The following is an 18,454-nucleotide window of genomic DNA, read 5'->3' as shown; positions in this document are numbered from 1 at the left end:
CCCACCCCCGAAACTAAAGGCTCTCCTTATAAGGACCCCGAGAGAAAACAAAGATGGCTCCTACCGGGTTGGCTATCGTCCCCGTCGATTTTTGATTTATTCGAATCATCCCCTTAATAATTTTTCCTCACCACGAGGACTGCTCTTCGAAATTTCCACGTATCCCCCGCACGCGAATCCCACCCCTTCCCGCCCTCCAGTACCAAGGGTTGACTCTCGGATGGGATTGCTCGGGGATTCCCCGGGTTATACTAAGGGATCTTACAAACTACCCAGAGGGGTTGATACAGTCGCCGACTCTTATTCGATTCTGTTCTCTGCCACCGGCGAAATCAGCCCGACGATTTAATCCACGTTTTTCGTATTTTCTCCACCGGCCTGAATGAGGCGTCGATAAGGGTTGGTTTAAGGGTTGTAACTGTATACCGTAGAGCCGTCGTACCGCTATAAGGTAAATTTCGACGATGGTTTCCAGCTTGTGGATATAGGAGAGAAGGGGGATGCAATTTCGGTATCACTTTGATATCGACGTCTAAATCGTCGAAAGTGAAAATGGGGTGGTTTCTATAGTCACCCTTAAAAATTTCAAATATCCCAAAACTCCCAAACTGCCTGTACGACGGGTGGCCGTTTCCACAGTATCGCCAAACACGATGCGCCTCCGCGATATTGGATTTTCCGTGTTTTCGCACTGTGCGGCTGCCTCTGTCACAAGGGGTTAGCGGGGAGGGGGGGGGTCGAAAAAGGCGATATGGAAAAATTTAAGGGATGGAGTAAACGTGCCACGGAGTTTGGCAAACCTCCTTGAAATATAATTTTTTTATACACTGAGTCCAAAAAAAAAAAACAATCGGCAAACCAGAAAACATCAATGGTCGACATATTTACCCTATGCGAGGACGATATATAGGGGTAAGAAGAGGTTGGGAAAGGGTTAACCGAAAAATATTTTTTTGAAAAATATTTTTCGTTTTCATTTGACTACTGTATTTCTTGTATTCCACCGCCCCGACCCTTATATCATTTTGATTCATATGTTGACCTGTACGGGGTTGTTACGTTATGACTGAAATATGTATATATATATATATATATACATATATATATATATATAAACTACCCCTATACCGTAATCCGCGAACGTCGCCACGAATTTTTGTTACCAATTTAACCCCGGCGCGTCGGTACGAATTAAATTTCCCCGGTTTAAAATAAAAGTTTCCCGATTTCGAAGGGATGCCCGCCAATCGCCATCATTTATTTAACGCTTCGCCGTAACCGTATCTCCGTGTACTTTATCCCGTTAAAAAAATTATTATCCCCCTCTGACGCGTATCAGAAATTATCTACGCTACAACATGACCCGTCGATGAACGTCAGAGATTATAAGGGGTCAGCAGGGGGGAGGGGCGGGTTCGAAAACCCACGTTCTCATTACAGCCAAAGTTCGTAACTACCACGTCACCCTTCCGGCTGTCGCTAACTGCGAGGGGGGTGCATTAATCAACACTTCCGGGGTGCAGGTCTCGCTGCATACAAATCAGCCCTAAGCCCACGCAAATACCCATACGCAGTAGTAAAAGGACCTTAAGTCTAAGACAAACCGGTCTGCTCCGAAGCGGGGCGAGGAGAGAAAAAAATATTTCAAAAAAATTTAAATCGTAATCAAAAGTTAATTTTGGGCAAATTTAATGTTGTTCGTTAAAAAAAAAAAAAAAAAAAACTTGTGTCCATGCTGCGCAGTAATACACACAAGGTGCATTTGATTGAATGATTTTTAGGCAAAGATAGCACAGAAAATAATTTACGTAACAAAAATGGTCCCTTTACCACGCGCAACCAGAAAAAGAGTAAATTTGTACTTTTTGAAATATTACGGAATATTTCAAAGTTTTACGGATCCCGAGAGGTTTTAGAATTTGTTCTGGTAATTTGCCAAAAAAAAAAAAAAAAAAAAAAAAAAACGAAATCGAAAAAAAAATTGCTAACTTCGCTCAAGCATCGCGATAAATAAATCTCCCTTCGAAGAGGCAAGTTTCGCCCTGCTCATGAACCTTTCATAGTGGGGGGCACTTAACTTCGGCCCTGGACATAAAGGTGCTGTACCGACTAAGCTATGGACCCCGGAGCTTGTTAAGCTTAAGCGTTAACTTAAGCGGCAATATGTGTGTTGCCGTAGCTACCCTTAGCCGTTTCACCCTAATAACATTAGATATACGAGCACCCCGCTACTGCGTCCGTATCCGCTGGGCCAACCCCCTGACCCTGTATGCCCGTTGCTACCCTTCGGTATGCCTAACTGTTAGGGGTGTTTTGATACCAATTTCAGTAGGTACATATATAGGTACTTTTGGAAGAGAGGGAGACAGAGGGGTAGTTTTGAGATGAAAAAGAGAGATAGAGAGAGAGAGCACCACCAATCCTATTTACCCGGAACACGCACTAGATCAATCGAATTTTATTTATTTTAACTTTTATTTTTTTTATCACTTTCCAAGGGACGTTTTTTTTTTCACACCGCGCACCCCCCGATTATTTCTATTTCCCGGCCCGAAGCGCCGGATTGATTTAACGTTTGGATTGCATGGGTAACAAGGGTGTAAATTTTTTTTGAGGCCGGGTTGAATGCAATACCGATCCAAGGGGTAGTTTGGTACCCCAGACCAGCATAGGAGGGTCTGCGCGTGAAACCTAAGAAAATGAAAGACTCTGCCGAGTCACAAAAAAATTTCAAGTAAAATTCATTTTCAAAATTTTACCACAGTGGTACCGTTGGATCCGCCATTACGATGAAGCAGAGAGTCGACCATTTTGTTTTCTCTCGATTTTTTTTTTAGTACTTTTCTGCTTTTTTCTTCTACCCCACCCCCTCCCCCCTCCCTTTTTCACGACCCTCTCTGGCTCCCAGCCAAGATTGCGTGCATCCCTGTACGACTGCACGTATGAATATATCCCATATGCGCCCATATATATACGTGCAGGATATAAGCAAGGATAGTTAGGGATACGTAGAAATGAACTAAAGAAAAATCCGACACTCGATCCTTTAGGTTTATACGAGAAAGTACATAACGACGTTTTAATCGCGACGTGCAGTGGCACCCTTAAAAAATTCTATACCCAGGGAGTTGATAACGACACCACCAGATAGGTGTAATGGCAGGACTAAGAGAAAATAAATTTATACATATTTTTCTGTATTACCAAAGTAAAAGAGACAAATCGACGTTAAGCTTATAGAAAATCCTCCTAACCTCTCTGCCGGCGTGAGCTGGTACCAATTAAAAAATTGTTCATTAAAATACCAGCACGAATTACATATTCCAGGTCTGTACACGCGTTATAACCCATAGTCATTATACCGTGCTGCAGTACCTCCTTGAAACTGTTACCAAACGTAACCCAACCTAACCTAACGTAAAAACGAAGAGCTTCGACGATCTTTATATATATATAAAGGTGGCACACGACTGCCTAACCACACGCCACGTATTTCGTGTACATGCTAAATCGAACGTAAGAGAAGCACATGTGCCATGCATCTAGTAGTGGGTGTTTGAGGAGGGGTAGTGGGTGGTTAGCAGTACCCTTCCCCCATTATACAGAATACCCTTAGATTCTCTCTCTCTCTCTCTCTCTCTCTCTCTCTCTCTCTCTCTCTCTCCACTCTCTCTCTCTCATCCCCTTACCGTATCGACCCCAGTCGATTCGTAACGGCGTCGACGTCTCCTCGGGCACAGAGGACGCCTAACGATCCATTACGTTAGCGCTCGGTTACTTTTATCGAAGCATTCGGTACACGTCGTATCAAATGCAAGGACGCCCAGCGTCGTAGCCAATTTGCTTTTTATGGTATCGCCCCAGCAGCGTCCCGGCTCCCATATTTAACTGACTCGCGTCTCCGCGTCCCTCTCGCGAAACGGTAATACGTAGTATAGGGGTAGGGGAGGGGGGGGGTCGGCGACGCTCGGCGTCGAGCACAGTGCGAAGCTTAAATAAGCTCTTGGCCGGGCGAAAGCTGATTTGGGTACAAAATGCTTGAGTTACGGGAGTCCCCTTTCCCCGGTTCCGTACGACGCTTCGCGACGCCCGCCGTCTCTTTTGCCCGTCGTATCCCACTAGCTATACGTTACCGTCGCCTCGTTCCCCTCGTTTCTCCCGGACTTCCAGCGGCCACAACTTTCTCCCAGTCCACTGTCTCTTTTTTTTTTCTCTCACCAGCAGTCAATTTCTCCACTTCCGGTTAATCGGTTCGTCGTTTTCAGCGATTTTTTTTTCTTTTTTTTTTTGACGTCGTATTTTTTTTTTTAATTTTTTTTCTTTTTTTTCCTTCAAAATTCCAATCGTCACTTCACAGGTGACTTTAAGTCGCTCTCACGACTCTTTATGCTAGTACGTAAACCGTGCACCTATATGACACTACATATAGGTATACGATCTTGCAGTATATACATATACGTGAAGTTTAACGTAGGACCGTAAAAGATTTTCGTGAAGTGTCCTTCGAAACTGATAACCAACCCCCACCCGGTCCCCCTTATCACCCGTTTCATTCTCGACACTTATTTTCCACCCTCCCGTATTCCCGTATACTCCCCTTAGACCGAAGGCGTCGGGACGCGAGTGCCGAGCCAAGTTTTATAGAAAATTTCTCTATAAAACTATATCCCGTACGGGACAGCTGGGACCGTCTTGTTTCATATTTCTATTTTGAATTTCATAATGCACGTACGTGTATTATAGTAATTGACTTACCTGATAATCCATATAGTTGCCGTATCCCATATGATTACACGTGCAGGCGCACGCCTGAATGTGCCTTCTCATGTCCAATTCCACTTCCTCCCCGCAGACTCCCCTCGTGGTCGCCATCATTGTATCCCCCATGCAATAACCCCCCGTGCAATACATCCGGGGATCGTTCTGGTCCAGATAACCGCCGCCACTATCCTCATAGCCGAGCCTACTGGGGCATCTTGAATCGGAAGTGTATCCAACCCGAGATTGGGGTCTCTCGTCGTATCCCAGTCTGGATTGGGACCGATGAAAGGCAGGTGGCACTTCCTGTGATAAGAAAAAAAAAAAAAACGAGAAATTTGAAAAAAATTTTTTCAGGTTCAATTAACCTGTATTCGGGTAAAAAATGAAATTGAGTTCGTATGAAATTTTACGTATTACGAGCCGCCATCTTTTTTTCTTTTCAAAAGCCATTTTTGTATCTCACTACACATCCCGACTTTCGTATGCGCCTCCGTATCCGGCACGTGGTTCGAATTCTACACCTCGAAAATGTCCCACTGGCTCTGCCTCGTTCTATATCGACCACTTCCGGTTGACCCACATCGCTCAAATTCTAATCGGCTCTCATTCCGGACCGTTGCTCCTTCTCCCCCCCCCCTTCCAGCCCCCCCTTTCTGTTTCCACCATCCCCTATATCCCATATCGCGCATCATATCCCAAACCGTCGACTCGTTCTATTCGGCCAACTTCAGGCGACTCTTTGACTCCGTCGACCTAACGCCAACTTCGGGGGACCTGGGGTGCCGGTAGGTTTTTTCCGAAAATAATGATGACGCTTTGTATTGCAATTAGGCACTTCCGTCCCTATGGAAATTATACGATATCCACATACTGCATATAAATACGTCACTTCGTACAGGCTGATCCAACCCAACCTCAAAACTCGAGTTCCGCATAGTTTAACGTCCCGATAGTTTTAACACATGGCGAAACGTTTACGCGGTATTTCACGAATGCATAATGCATCCCGTTACTGTTTAAAAGTCACTGTAGACCAAACATTTATCACGGTCACGTTTCTGGTATGTTAGGTTAGGTTGTACCACAGCCATGTAAAAATCAGACTAGGTTCCCGCAAGTGTCTTCGAAGCGTCTACGTAAGGACTCGTGTAAGATCTAGTCAGCGTATATGGCGAAACGTTTACGCGGTGTTTGGCGAATGCATAATGCATCCCGTTACTGTTTAAAAGTCACTGCAGACCAAACATTTATCACGGTCACGTTATAATCGGGTTAGGTTACGTTTTTGATATTGTTAGGTTAGGTTGTGCCACAGCCATGTAAAAATCAGACTAGGTTCCCGCAAGTGTCTTCGAAGCGTCTACGTAAGGACTCGTATAAGATCTAGTCAGCGTATATGGGGACTGACTAGCGGGTAGGTCTTTTGGCCTCCCCTTTACAGCCGTTCTGGGGCCTTAAACATTAACCGAAAGCTCGGGTAAAAGCTACGGGTGGATCGTAAAGCGTTAGCATCGCGTAAGCCGACCGTTCGCAAGGCATTTCCGGTTCAATAAGAGATGAGCGTCAGGCACTCTCTTGGTTATCTTGTCTACGAGAAGATAACCCGCTGGGATTTCTGTATTTATCAGGATGGGTGCGGGAGGGGGGATAAAATTTTTTTTTTACAAATTACAACAAAATTTTAATCAGGACCTCGTGATTTGGTAGATAAAAATTTTTTGGAAATTTAAAAAAAAAATGTTTCGACCTTACGTAGACAGGAAGTGTTTAGTGCTGTCACCTTTCTGGGTATTTAATACAGTGTGCTCTCCGGTACAGTCACTGCTCGCAAGTACACTTGGAGCGTTTGAAAAGAGCGCGGCAAAGGAAGCTGGTACCGCATCTCTTTGAAACCCCAGAGCACTTCTGTGTGAATGGCTGGCCCGCCTTTTCTTTTTTCAATTCCTTTTTTCTTTCTTTTCCTTTCTCTTGGGATTCCAGGTCTCTCTGTTTATCATGGCGAGCTTACAGCTTTTTAGCTTCCGTCGGTGTCTCTTTCGAGGCCGTCTCTTATCGGGTATTGGGTGGCTGTGCCAGAGAGAATAAGTAGATGGCCATAAAGACGGGAGAGGAAAGGAGATGGACCGAGAGGCTGAGTTAAATGTGAATGGATTAATGAAAATTATATTATGCAATTTTTTATCTCTCTCTTTGAATATTTTTTTTATCTTTTTCTTTATTCACGGTTATCTTTTCTCTTAACCACCCGTCCCCTCTCCTATGTCTCTCCCTCGACCCCTCGCCCCTACCTGAATTTTTCATTAATTTCACAAACTCCCGATGGCTCCAAAAACTCTTCTTCAAGTACCCTCGAGACATCAAAGAGAAATAAACAGAATAGAAAGAGAGAGAGAGGGGGGGGGGAGTAAAAAAATGAACCACCACCTAGTGCCATCCTTAACCAGCCCTTATAACAACGATGAAAACACACCACCATTTCCCCCCTGTTCTCAAACTCCTTTCAAACTAACCTCCCAGAGATTTTTTTTTTTTTTTTCTTCACAGCATCCCTTACCTCTGCCACCCTAAGCATACTCTTCCTGTCGGATGCTCCCATTAGCCTGTTGTTATCCCTGTCGCCCGAGGATCCCGTGTCGAAATTTATCCACTAGCATTTTTTTTTTTTTTTTCCAAAGGGGGGCCAGATATCTATTTTCATCCCCAAAATATCTATATCCTCGAACCCAACCGATAAACCAGATAATTTCAATCCTCGGATACGTACCTGGTTATAAGAGTCTTCCTGATAAGGGGTCCTGCGATGGCACTCCTCGTAGCATCTTCCGTCGTATCCGCTCGGTGGACGAGGATAAGGATCCTGCACGGCTGCTGCGGCCGCGCAGCAATCCGGAATCTGCGCCGGGTACGTCTCGTAGGGACACTTGTCGGCAGGTACAGGGGTACGTGGCACCTGGTGCACCCTCTCCTGGGGACCGCTACCGTAACTCGCACTGTGATGCATGACGCTTTGAGATTTATTTTTTTGATTTTAACTTTTTTATCTCACAATCACAGTCTAGGATGCCGACCGACGCGATTCTCTTGGGAATTTGTTATTTTTATTTTTTATTTATTTTTTATTTTTTCTTCTCGTTACGACGTCCTATCCTTTTTCTTCTACTTGGACGTCGCGGCACTTCTCGTGAAATCCTCACGGTACGCGACGCCGGGCGTCGCGGTAGACTTTGACGCTGATCTCGGGTACTCCAAACGTTTCTTCTTCTTCTCCTGCATCTTTGCTTGGGATTTTTTCTTTAACGGTTTTTATTTACTTTTTTTTTATAAAGATCGTTAGTATCGGTTCGATTTTGAGAAAAATTTTTCTTTCCCACTTTATCCGGGTTCCAATCACGTGACCACTTTGATTTTTATCTTTTATTTTAGCTTTCGGGGCTCTCTTTGGCACGCTGCAAGAAATAATTTTGAAGACTTTTTTTTTTGGGGTCTTTGGAAACCCTTTTTCGAAATTTTACAGCATCCTGGGTATTATGTATCTAATATCTTTGGTAATACAGATTTCATCCCTTAGCTAACTACTAGATATTATATACTGGCGTGATAACCGACAGCGACCCCCCCAATTAACATATATCCCTAGTAGCCCCTTTTTCTCAATTACCCTTTCACCGATACTTATTTTCCGAAATTCCATTGGGACTAACAGAATCTCTTTCCTGGTCTGATCCCCGTGAGGATTCTCCATTCCTATCTAAATAAATCCGCCCAACCCGCATACTCGTATTCAATCTCCTCTGTATATTCGTAAAAATAGAAAAAATTTTGGTCGTCCATTTTTTTTTTTCAAAATATCTTCGCAAAGTTATAAAGAAATGAATTTTCAATGACTGTCATTCAGGGATACAGAAAATGAATTAATTACTCCTGCGCCTTTGGGAACTCATCGAAAACTTCGATAAACACTAAACACTCGCCCACGCCATTGCATCGAATCCCTCAATAGTTGAACGTCAAATCCGTGCACGCAATTTTCCAGGGCAATGGCGTAGTCGTTTTATCGGTTCCTAGCCTATTGTCGGACCACGTCCGGGGTCCCTCTATACAATACCCACCGGTACACGCTCTCTATAAAATCGAACCCCAAACTGATCCATACCTACGCCCCTGTATTTTTAATATTTCTGAAACAAGATTCATCCTCCACTTTCTATTATATCCCTAATAGACGATTTTCCATTTACTCCCCCACAGCCTCCCCACCTCGGTACAACGTCCTCCACCCGGTCTTCACTCGCTATCAAGACACCCCAAGTAACCTACAAGGTATACAACGTATACCCACTTTCCTACCAGGATTTTCCCCAGGACCACCTTGATTAGCCTCGGGAAGCTTGTTTTCCTTTAATTATCTCAGCTTTCAGATAATTGTTTTTCTTGATTTTTGGCACCCTCCTCCCGTCCTCGGTCTTCGCCATCCGTTGACCCCAGCTGCGACCTCCTTCGCCCGGTGATATCTCACCGGGACACTCGGAGTGCGAAACACTCAGCACCATCACCATTGCTTCACTGACACCTTCGCCACGTCAAAAAAAAAGCACCGAAAAAAAAACGGCTTGGGGGGGGGAAGAAAAATTTTTTTTTTCACTTTCCGACCACCCTCACCCTCATTCCCTATCTTTACTGTATCACAAGCACCAGCTTACAATCTCTTATCTCCTTATCTCTCACTTTCCCGTCCCCCTCCTCCTTCTCCACCTCCTCCTCCTCTTCTTCCTCCTCTCGACCTCAACCTCACCCGGCGACCCCGACGCCTCTCGAACCCTCTCGAATACCTTCCACTCCTGATCCCGACTACTCTTCTTCAACTTCCTGGACCATCTGCAGAGCTTCAGCATCCTCCGATCCAAGAGGATCTACCGGGTCGCCACGTCTTATCCACGTGCGACAGTCTCACCACCGCCCTCATTAATATTATCTCTTGCGAACAGGATCGACACTTCTTCTTTCTATTTATTCAACTGTTCATTGTTTACGTCATTCTGACAGCTGTCATCGTCTATACGTCAAAGTCCACCACGTGGCGATGCTTGTCGATTTTAACCCTGCCGCCTTGGGGACAAGCTTAAAGGGTAGTTCACACTGCTTTTCGACCTGTTACATAGAAACCTGCCAGGGTAAAAAATTTTTTCAACATTTTTTTTTTATATTTTTCATCCCTCCCTGGCCCTCTCTCGCACATCTACACGCGGATCTCTCTTTCGTAATGCCGCGTTCACAACGCACGACCGGTGCCCTAACGACGCTCGGATACTTTGCGCCGTGATATCGTCGCGAACTTCAGTCGGAGTGAAAAAATCCGCCATTTCCCACCCTTGGGCCCCTGTTCAGAGAAAAACCTTCCTTTCACGTTTTTTACCCTCAATCTCTATTTTACCCCCTTCTCTCTAATCTATATATCGTCCCCTTTAATCTCGCTCTGATGAATCTGCTATGGAAGTATTCCACTAGTATCCCTATGCCTAGTGACAATATGCTAGTATCATCCTGGTTAGTATCAAATTTCCCTGTTGATACAGTCTTTTTAAAAATTTCTTTCTCACAGCCTCGTCGATACTTTACAACGAGACTGTACTTCGGCAGACACTGTTATCACCAACTCCTTGTTCTTCAGGTCCTAGCTGCCGACGCTCTCTAGTACGACGTGTTTCAATGATCACTTCAGATACCAGCATCCCCTTCGGAATCCTTATGAACTCTTGAAACCTTTCTCGACTTCGTATGCTACCGCACGTATACTAGTTTCCAAGACATGGTCCAAGTGTCTGCTGGTAAAGGATCAAGAGTCAAACGTCTCTTAGATATTATAGGGTCCCGATAGAGATTTACAGATAGGAACGGGGGTGGTTGAATTTTTGATACGATATTTACTTAGAGGGAAACTTTTATTTAGCTGGATATATTTATTTAGAGGGAAATTTTTTTATTACAATTCTTTTTGAGGAAGAATCGCAATATTTTTTTATTTTGTGAATTTTTTTTTTTCTTCGAATTAAATTTTATTTGATAATCTTTTCGGGGCTTTACGATTTTACGAAATTTCACTGTGGACTTTTTTAATTTTTTTTTAGCTGCCACCCCTATATGCTAATTTAGCTCTTATCTCTTCCTGTATGGACCCACTGGGATATCCATTGAATTTTAGGAATGTTAAACCTTCTGGATTTACTTCATTAATGTACCAGTTAGAGGAGCCACGATCCAATATTCGATGGCTGGCCATGAATCGCTCGCACTACTCTGGGTATACTACCCCCCCCATTCTACCTTTTAGACCCACCGCCGCCGACCACGACGTCGACCTCCCACGCGGATCAACCGAGACGAAGTATCTTCGTGTAAATTGATAAAATCCAAAAATGCAATTTTTTTTTCCAAAAAAAATCTTAGTCGGAAAACAAACAAAAATTTTACACTATCTTCGATTAGCCCGTGAGAAAATAATTTTTTTCTGAAAACACGACACGTTTCCCCGTGCGTTCTTGAAACGCGACAATTTTTTATTAAACGTTTATCCCGATTACATAATTCGTGCTGACAAAGATAACAATACGGAAAACCTCTAAGGGTAAAAAAAATATATATATAAATTTTCCGTATGACGCTAATTAATATCAGTTCAGTGGAGAAAAGGTACAAAAATAATTTCCCAAAAAAATGACCGATTGATAAGAACTGATAACTGTCAAAAAAGTCCTACACGACGTTTTGCAAATGTGCAAATATTTTTCACCCTGTCTCTAGTCCTTGTGATATCCGATAACTCTCTCTCTCTCTCTCTCTCTCTCTCTCTCTCTCTCTCTCTCTCTCTCTCTCTCTCTCTCGGTCGCGTGTCCACTTAACGACGCACCCCCGACCCCTGAATTTTACATTTTCAGTTAACAACAATGATAATACAGTTAAAAAATCGTGATAATGTTGTTACAATAAATAACGTGAAAATGCGTTATCACGTCGCGTGCACGGAAGCCAAGGTCGGCGGAGTTCACGGAACTGCAGCCTTTTACTAAGAGGGTGCCAAAAGAGAGGATGTTATCACAGTTGAAAGCGACTAGTGCGCTTTAGGCGACCGCCGCGGCAAGACTGAGGTCTGCTGCCCGGCCGGGTAGCTGCCATGGCAACCCGACCCTCCCCTCCCCTCAAAGTTCACCCCCACCACAAAAGCTCGTCCACCTTCCCCCCTCCCACTTACAGGCAGCCCCTATTCACCATTTCCCCTGAATTGCGACCACTGGCGTTCCCCTGCCCCCGCCCCTTGCAAACTGCCCCCACTCTACACTTTTCTCTCCACTTCCCATCCTTCTCTCCCCAACCTCCCTCCCCCCTCTCTCTATCTCACTCTCTCTTCCTACTCCTAGAGGAACGATGCTCGCGGCTCCACCAGGGAAAACTGGGCGCCCGGAGGAAGCTTGCGGACACGTCTTCCTCTCCCCAGTAAGAATAAAGGGCAGCAATCCGACGCCCACGAGACGCTACTTATATATAAGCTCATGGTCCCAATAAATAGGGACCTTTACACCCACGTAGTTTGCATCCTGAATCCTCTCGCTCCGATCTTCCTGCACTCAGATAATTTTTAGGTATGAACGCCCCCGCGAAAATTGAATAATTTTGCTATGAAATAAGAACCAAAAAATTCTTCACACATAACAATCCCCTTTTTAATATAAATCTTGGTCGTATCTCCAGTCACGCGATAACAATAGCGCTAATCAAAGAATAAAAATTTTTTTTTTCAAAAAATCAAAAAATTCCTACAGCCAGGGTTGATTTACAAATTTCATACAAAGGTCGTGACCTGATGTCAATCTACGAAAAAAAATGGTACACACGTGTATCGATAAAAAAAAAATTGTCTAGGAAATTATTCCTACATACATTAACACGCACTATATTGGTACCCCTGACGTCTAACCGTACTCTCTTGATGGCATCAAGGTAAAAGGGCTCGCTGGCCACTGTATACCCTGGAACATATGTAGCCCCAATCCTCCCAAGGATCCAGAGTGGATCCGGAGTGGTTTTGCGAGGGTGAACCGCGTAGGCGAGAATACGGAGATAGCCGAGCGTAACCGAAGACGCACGAGACGTCCCGGGCACAGGCGGAGTGCACCAGAAATATTGTATAGGGTCGTAGCCCGGCCGAGTCAAAGCCTTGATTCAGAAGCGCGCGAGAAGCATAACAAAAAGGGAATATTCTAACACCCTGCGAGGCGACCCCGTTGCGCGATACAGAAAGCAAAGAAATACTGGGGTATTGGGTACAGTCGAAATTCCACCCCTCCGTAGGAATGAATGGGGGTGGGGCGAGGGAAGGACAGGGTAAGAGGAGAGGTTGGTTACACCGTAACACTCCACACCTCTCCTGTCCTTCGGTTTGGCTAAAAAGTCCCTAGATCTCTCTGTCTCTCCGTAAGGTCTCTTCGTTCGCTTGCTACTACCCCTGACCTACCCCCCCCCACCTATTTCTCTTTGTCAGTTTAACCAGTTTCCTCTTTACTACCAACCTAACCAATCTGACTTATTCAGGGTGTTTCATGCACTCCAACACTGTACCACCCATGTCAGAATTAATCGCCCCAAGTGCTACGCGATATACACCAAAGGCAAACCGCATTGCCACACGGTCCAGATAATTCCCTAGGAATGTCACCGACAGTATAACATACAGGATAGTGGAAAAAAAAAATTAAACCCTAGACAAGATATCCGTTTGACGTAATAAGCATGGAGTCATTGTTTTTCTTTTTGAAATTCAAAACACTTCCCGCCTTTTTTTTCCAGTCTCACCAAACTGTTAATACACAAAACGACCACCGACGAGCCACTGTCACCGTGTACCTTGCTAGTGACTTTTTTCTCACTCTCTCTCTTACTATAAAATTACCCAGTTTCACCTAGTCCCTTTTTCCCCTATTTTTGTCCCTCAACTCTAAGCCCCCCCCCTCCTCCCCCCTCACAGGTCGTCCCACAGTCTTCTGCGAAAACCGCCCACGTTGTCGCGACCTTATCAACCTCCGCGCAAACCCACGCGAATAAGATTCATGACTGATGAACGCAGATCGCCCACTAATGGATTATAATATTATTAGATCCCCGTAAATTTAACCGACCCATCTACAGTAACGTCCATATCGTCTCGGGACCATAAACACTGTACGGCTTCGAAGCCTCTCGGTGGTTTCAAACGTGCCTCCGGTAACTGTCTAAAATCACGTCCCCTGACTACCCGACGTGCACTCGCGAACGAACCTTAAAGTCTGTCACGTGACGCGTCTGCTAACCCATATATATACACATAAACATACTCGAACTGCACTCTCTTCTCGTACTCCATTTATTTTCGACTTACCCTCGTATGCTCTCTCTCCCGTGCACGATGACGTCATCTTGAAAAGTCCAACGGCAACGCACGAGGTTAACTCGACTAACCTTATAAACCCGCCGTATAACCGAAGTCTACGTAACAGATAGCTGGATATAGAGGTCGCGATCTTCTCGATTCAGCCGGGCGTTAGTTAGCAGGGAAACTCGAAGCGAGTGCACGTGTGGTAATTAATGCAGCTGCAGTGGCCCCGGGCCGAGAGAAGTTCGAGGAGGCTCGCAGGAGTCCAGAGCCAAAGCCAAACATTCCTGGGGACCGTAACGCCATATTGGTTCGGCACGTACGTATTATACTGGGCGTTCCGGTAGTTTGTCTCTTGGGGGGACACAGTCGCGAGTGCTGGAAGATTAAAAGCGGGGAGGGGATATTTGACCCCTCCCCTCTTCCCTCTCCTCCTTCGCCAGGTATAAGCTGGATTTACCCATGCACGTTCTTACCCATGCACGCTCCTCCATAAAGAACCCTCCTTATTGAAACCGTAACTGAATTCGCAATTGGACGCCTCGGTTGTTTATTAAATGAAAAGGGGGGGGGGAAATAAAATAAAATTTTGTAACATTGAAAATCCTACCCCTGCGACTGTCCTCGTGTCGGCCGTCTAAGGGATGAAAATTGTTATCGTGCCAATCGATAATCTTGTCAGGGGACTTTTCAACCCCTATTTAATGCAGTAGAGTGGGGATCATGAATAATTTGAGACACCCTGTGTGCGTATATGTATAATAAATAATATTAACAAACTCAGTCGATGAGATCTTGCCGGCGGGTAATGACGTCGGGTTATTACCTAACCGCCGCCTGTCGGATTCGGGGTGAAGTAAAAAAAAAAAAAAAGAAATAAAGTAAAATCGTTTAAATCCTGGCTAAGTTAAAAGTCCTCTCTGGCGAGAGTGAAGATTCGCGACGTTCAAGGTACTCTGCGAGGGGTTGTTGGTACGAGTAGCAGTGGGATTTTCTGTAAGGGTAGGTTAGCAGCTAGCAGAGAAGTTCCGGACGGGTAAGGGAAGGTTAAACATAAATAAAAGGAATAATAACTGCAGCGGCAGATGGAGATCTTAGCACAGTCAAGATGTATGTATAGGACGGATAAGAAGGGGATGAAAGGTAACGAAACTGCCGGTATGGATATAGAATGTCGGAGAGATGTAAAAAGAAATTTTTACTTTTCTTTCTTTGTACATACATATTGAAGTCCAACTTTAAAATCGGCCCGCTAATGGACTCGAGATGCGCCTCACTTCACGGCCTTGGCGCTTCTCTGAAATTTTGCATTTTTAATTTCATCCCTTTCATCTCTCCTCGTCAACTTCCCGCTTCTTGTGGCAGCAGACGGGATGTCCTAGGGATTTTTCTTATATACCCTGTGTCCCATTCCAAATGGAACACCTGAAAATTTCCCGAAAAAATACGCGAGAGTAAAAATGGCCTAAGAAATAAATGCAAAGACAAGTATCCTCTTTTTTTTTTTTTTTTTTTTTTTTTAATAAAATTTTGACGCGGCTCGCTGGTTCGAGGGATCCGCTGGCTCAATGGTTGGATATATGATTTAGCTGGCTGAGCCACGTTTTATGCTTCGTTAATTAAGGGGATGATATTATTAGGGGTTAATGTGGCGAGCCAATCATTTTTGAACACCCTTGCGGGTAAGTAGTGATTATTGTTCAAGATATGTTCAATTTTGCTTTTTTCTTTTCTTTTTCGAATTTTTCACATTCGTAGCTCAAAATCCTCTTGAAGTCTTCGCAAGATGAAGAGTCCACGTACTCGAGTCAGTTGTGCGCTGTATACGGGTATGTTGTATGCAGTCAATGTGCTGGGGGTGTATATATATACGTATATATGTAATACAAGTAGATTCCATTCTTTAGGCATCTTTACGTAGATACTTAGCAAAGCCATTGGGACATAATAATAATGGTAAAAAAAGGTCTTCGAGGTTCGTTAAGATAAACCTATGGCGATGTTTTACGTGAAAACTCGTCTTTATGCGTTCATTCAACAGGAGCGAGATTCAAGGGATAAAATATATATAAACGTTAACGAAAGTGGAACTGACGCAGGGAGTTGCTTCTGTGTCCTTTCAGGTAGTTTTTATTTATTTTTTTTTGTAATTTTTATCCTTTTACTTTATTCGCGACTAACGCGTTAAATTGCCTATGCAATTACCGGGTCTGTGGGGACGCGAACTTGATCAAAGGGGTTTGTTGTTTTTTTTTTCTTTTTTTTATCGTACTTATCCTGACTTATGTATTCCGTTCCGCGCAAGGTAGTTAGTCGGATATTTTTGCTTGATGTAATATTCGTTTTTTTTTTTTTTTCCGTGGCTTCTTTCAGTGCATCCATCCTGTCCGCGCGAAACGCTGAATCAGGGCGCTCAATAAAATTCCTCGGTAACCATGAGAAGCGTTCGGACTTCCGGCGATTTTCAGCCTCAACCGGAAGGGACCGCCTAATTGCGTTTTGCGGATTCGCGGCAGAGGTTAGGTTAGGTTATACAGGGTGTTCCGAAATTACCTGACCAACGGTTTTTTTCCAAAATTTTTCCCAGCTATTATTTTCACCATCGTCATTATTATGGGACTGTTTGTGTGCATGCGTAATATATATACAGTGTGTTCCGAAACTACCTGACCCGGTGGATATGGCGGTGTTCGGGAGGTTTCACTGATCACGAAAGTGACCTTCCTTTTGTCCGGAAGCTCTTAGTTTTTAAATGGGAGCAGGTCAAAGTTGACCAATCAGATGGAGGCGTCAAGAGAAACGTAGGCACCTACGAGATCTGAGTTCTCTTCCCTCGCTTTTGTTTCTCGGTAGCTTGCTTCTTGTTTCTTGTTTCCGATAGACCGAGAAACAAAAGCGAGGGAAGAAAACTCAGAGTTCATAGGTGCCTACGTTTCTCTTGACGCCTCGTCTGATTGGTCAACTTTAACCTGCTCCCATTTAAAAACTAAGAGCTTCCGGACAAAAGGAAGGTCACTTTCGTGATCAGTGAAACCTCCCGAACACCGCCATATCCACCGGGTCAGGTAGTTTCGGAACACACTGTATATATATTACGCATGCACACAAACAGTCCCATAATAATGACGATGGTGAAAATAATAGCTGGGAAAAATTTTGGAAAAAATAAAGATTGCAAAAGTCTGCAATAGCTACATAAAGTTTGTATAAGAAAAAAAAAGGGTAAACAAAGACCAGAAGACAATGCATTGAAGAAACGCAGAAAGAGATTACCAAGAGTGGTACTGGAACGACGTCCAACCTCAAGGGTCGTAATTCTCTTTTATTATTTTTTTTTTGGTGGCAGTCATTGGGAAAAACTTGTAAAAAAAAAATAATTCCACTCCTGAAATCTCGCGGTTAATTTAACGGTGATTTTTGAATTTTTAAAAAATTCCAACCTTTCCGACGACGCCGCGAGCAGTCGGGCGCGCGTCATTGTCGTCGGGCCGAATTGAAAGGCGTATTCAGACGGCATCAGGGCGCAAGGCTGACTTCCATGCCATTACTCGCTCTCTTAAATTCATTTGTGCTGGGACTTGCTGCTTCGCCCGCAAAAGCTCACCGACAATCCGTGCCGGGGCTCCATTTTCTCTTTTGCTTCTTGCTCCTTCTCTCTCTCTCTTCTCTTTTTCTTCCGCCTACTACGGCTCCCGCTTCTTCCTTTGCTTCTTATTCGTTCTTTGTTTTTACCTCTTTCATCATTATTACTATTATTATTACCATTCGCCACGTACGCGTTTTCTCGTCCAGCCTGTTAAACCTATATTTAGTTTCTAACTTACTCCCGCCAGAGGCAGCACAGTCGACGGCATTCGCGGTAAGCTCGTCATTTTCGTCCGTTAACCTTTTTTCTATTTTTTTCCAAATGCGCAATATTTTTAAGCTCCCCCATTAATCCGACGGTGCACCCGGTACCTTTTACTCTCATTCTTTTACACGTACTTTTCTTTTAAAAATATTCGTCTCGGTTAGATCTGACGTACGGAGTGAAATACATTTTTTTCTTATTTCGAATAATTTTTATATATACAAACTTGTAATTACCTTCATCGACAAGTCGACCGATTGTCCTCAAGCATACAAATCCTTCCGTGACGAAGCTGCATCGAAACATTCCTGAAATCTTCGAAAGTTTCGTACTTCCCTATACCAGCTGCTAGTGCGAGAGAGACGGTCTTATGCGTATTAACGTGCATAAGACAAAGACACAGATATAAATAACTCGAATCCCGAGTAGAGTACCATTACTCT

At 44.1% G+C, this 18,454-nt stretch overlaps 1 protein-coding gene across 7 annotated transcripts in view; it reads right to left on the bottom strand.

Moving 5' to 3' along the window:
• LOC107271483 (dipeptidase 1) overlaps window positions 1–11,884 on the bottom strand; it is a 47,435-nt gene extending 35,551 nt beyond the window's left edge. The window contains exons 1-4 of one of the 7 annotated variants that reach the window (XM_025088717.1): window positions 10,985–11,884; window positions 9,109–9,909; window positions 7,526–8,207; window positions 4,756–5,064 (exon numbers count right to left, since the gene is read on the bottom strand). In XM_025088717.1, the coding sequence (XP_024944485.1) occupies window positions 4,756–5,064; window positions 7,526–7,762 (546 nt within the window). In that variant the 5' untranslated portion in view covers window positions 7,763–8,207; window positions 9,109–9,909; window positions 10,985–11,884. Of the gene's footprint in view, window positions 1–4,755; window positions 5,065–7,525; window positions 8,208–9,100 lie in introns of all 7 variants that reach the window. The other 6 variants (XM_025088719.1, XM_025088718.1, XM_025088720.1 and 3 more) reach the window with 6 other exon arrangements.
• Between the last annotated feature and the right edge of the window lie 6,570 nt (window positions 11,885–18,454).

This window comes from Cephus cinctus, unplaced genomic scaffold (assembly GCF_000341935.2).
Source record: "Cephus cinctus unplaced genomic scaffold, Ccin1 Ccin1_scaffold0980, whole genome shotgun sequence".
Taxonomy (NCBI): domain Eukaryota; kingdom Metazoa; phylum Arthropoda; class Insecta; order Hymenoptera; family Cephidae; genus Cephus; species Cephus cinctus.
The sequence above is the reverse complement of the archived record's forward strand: the minus strand, read 5'-3'. Positions and strand labels throughout refer to the sequence as shown.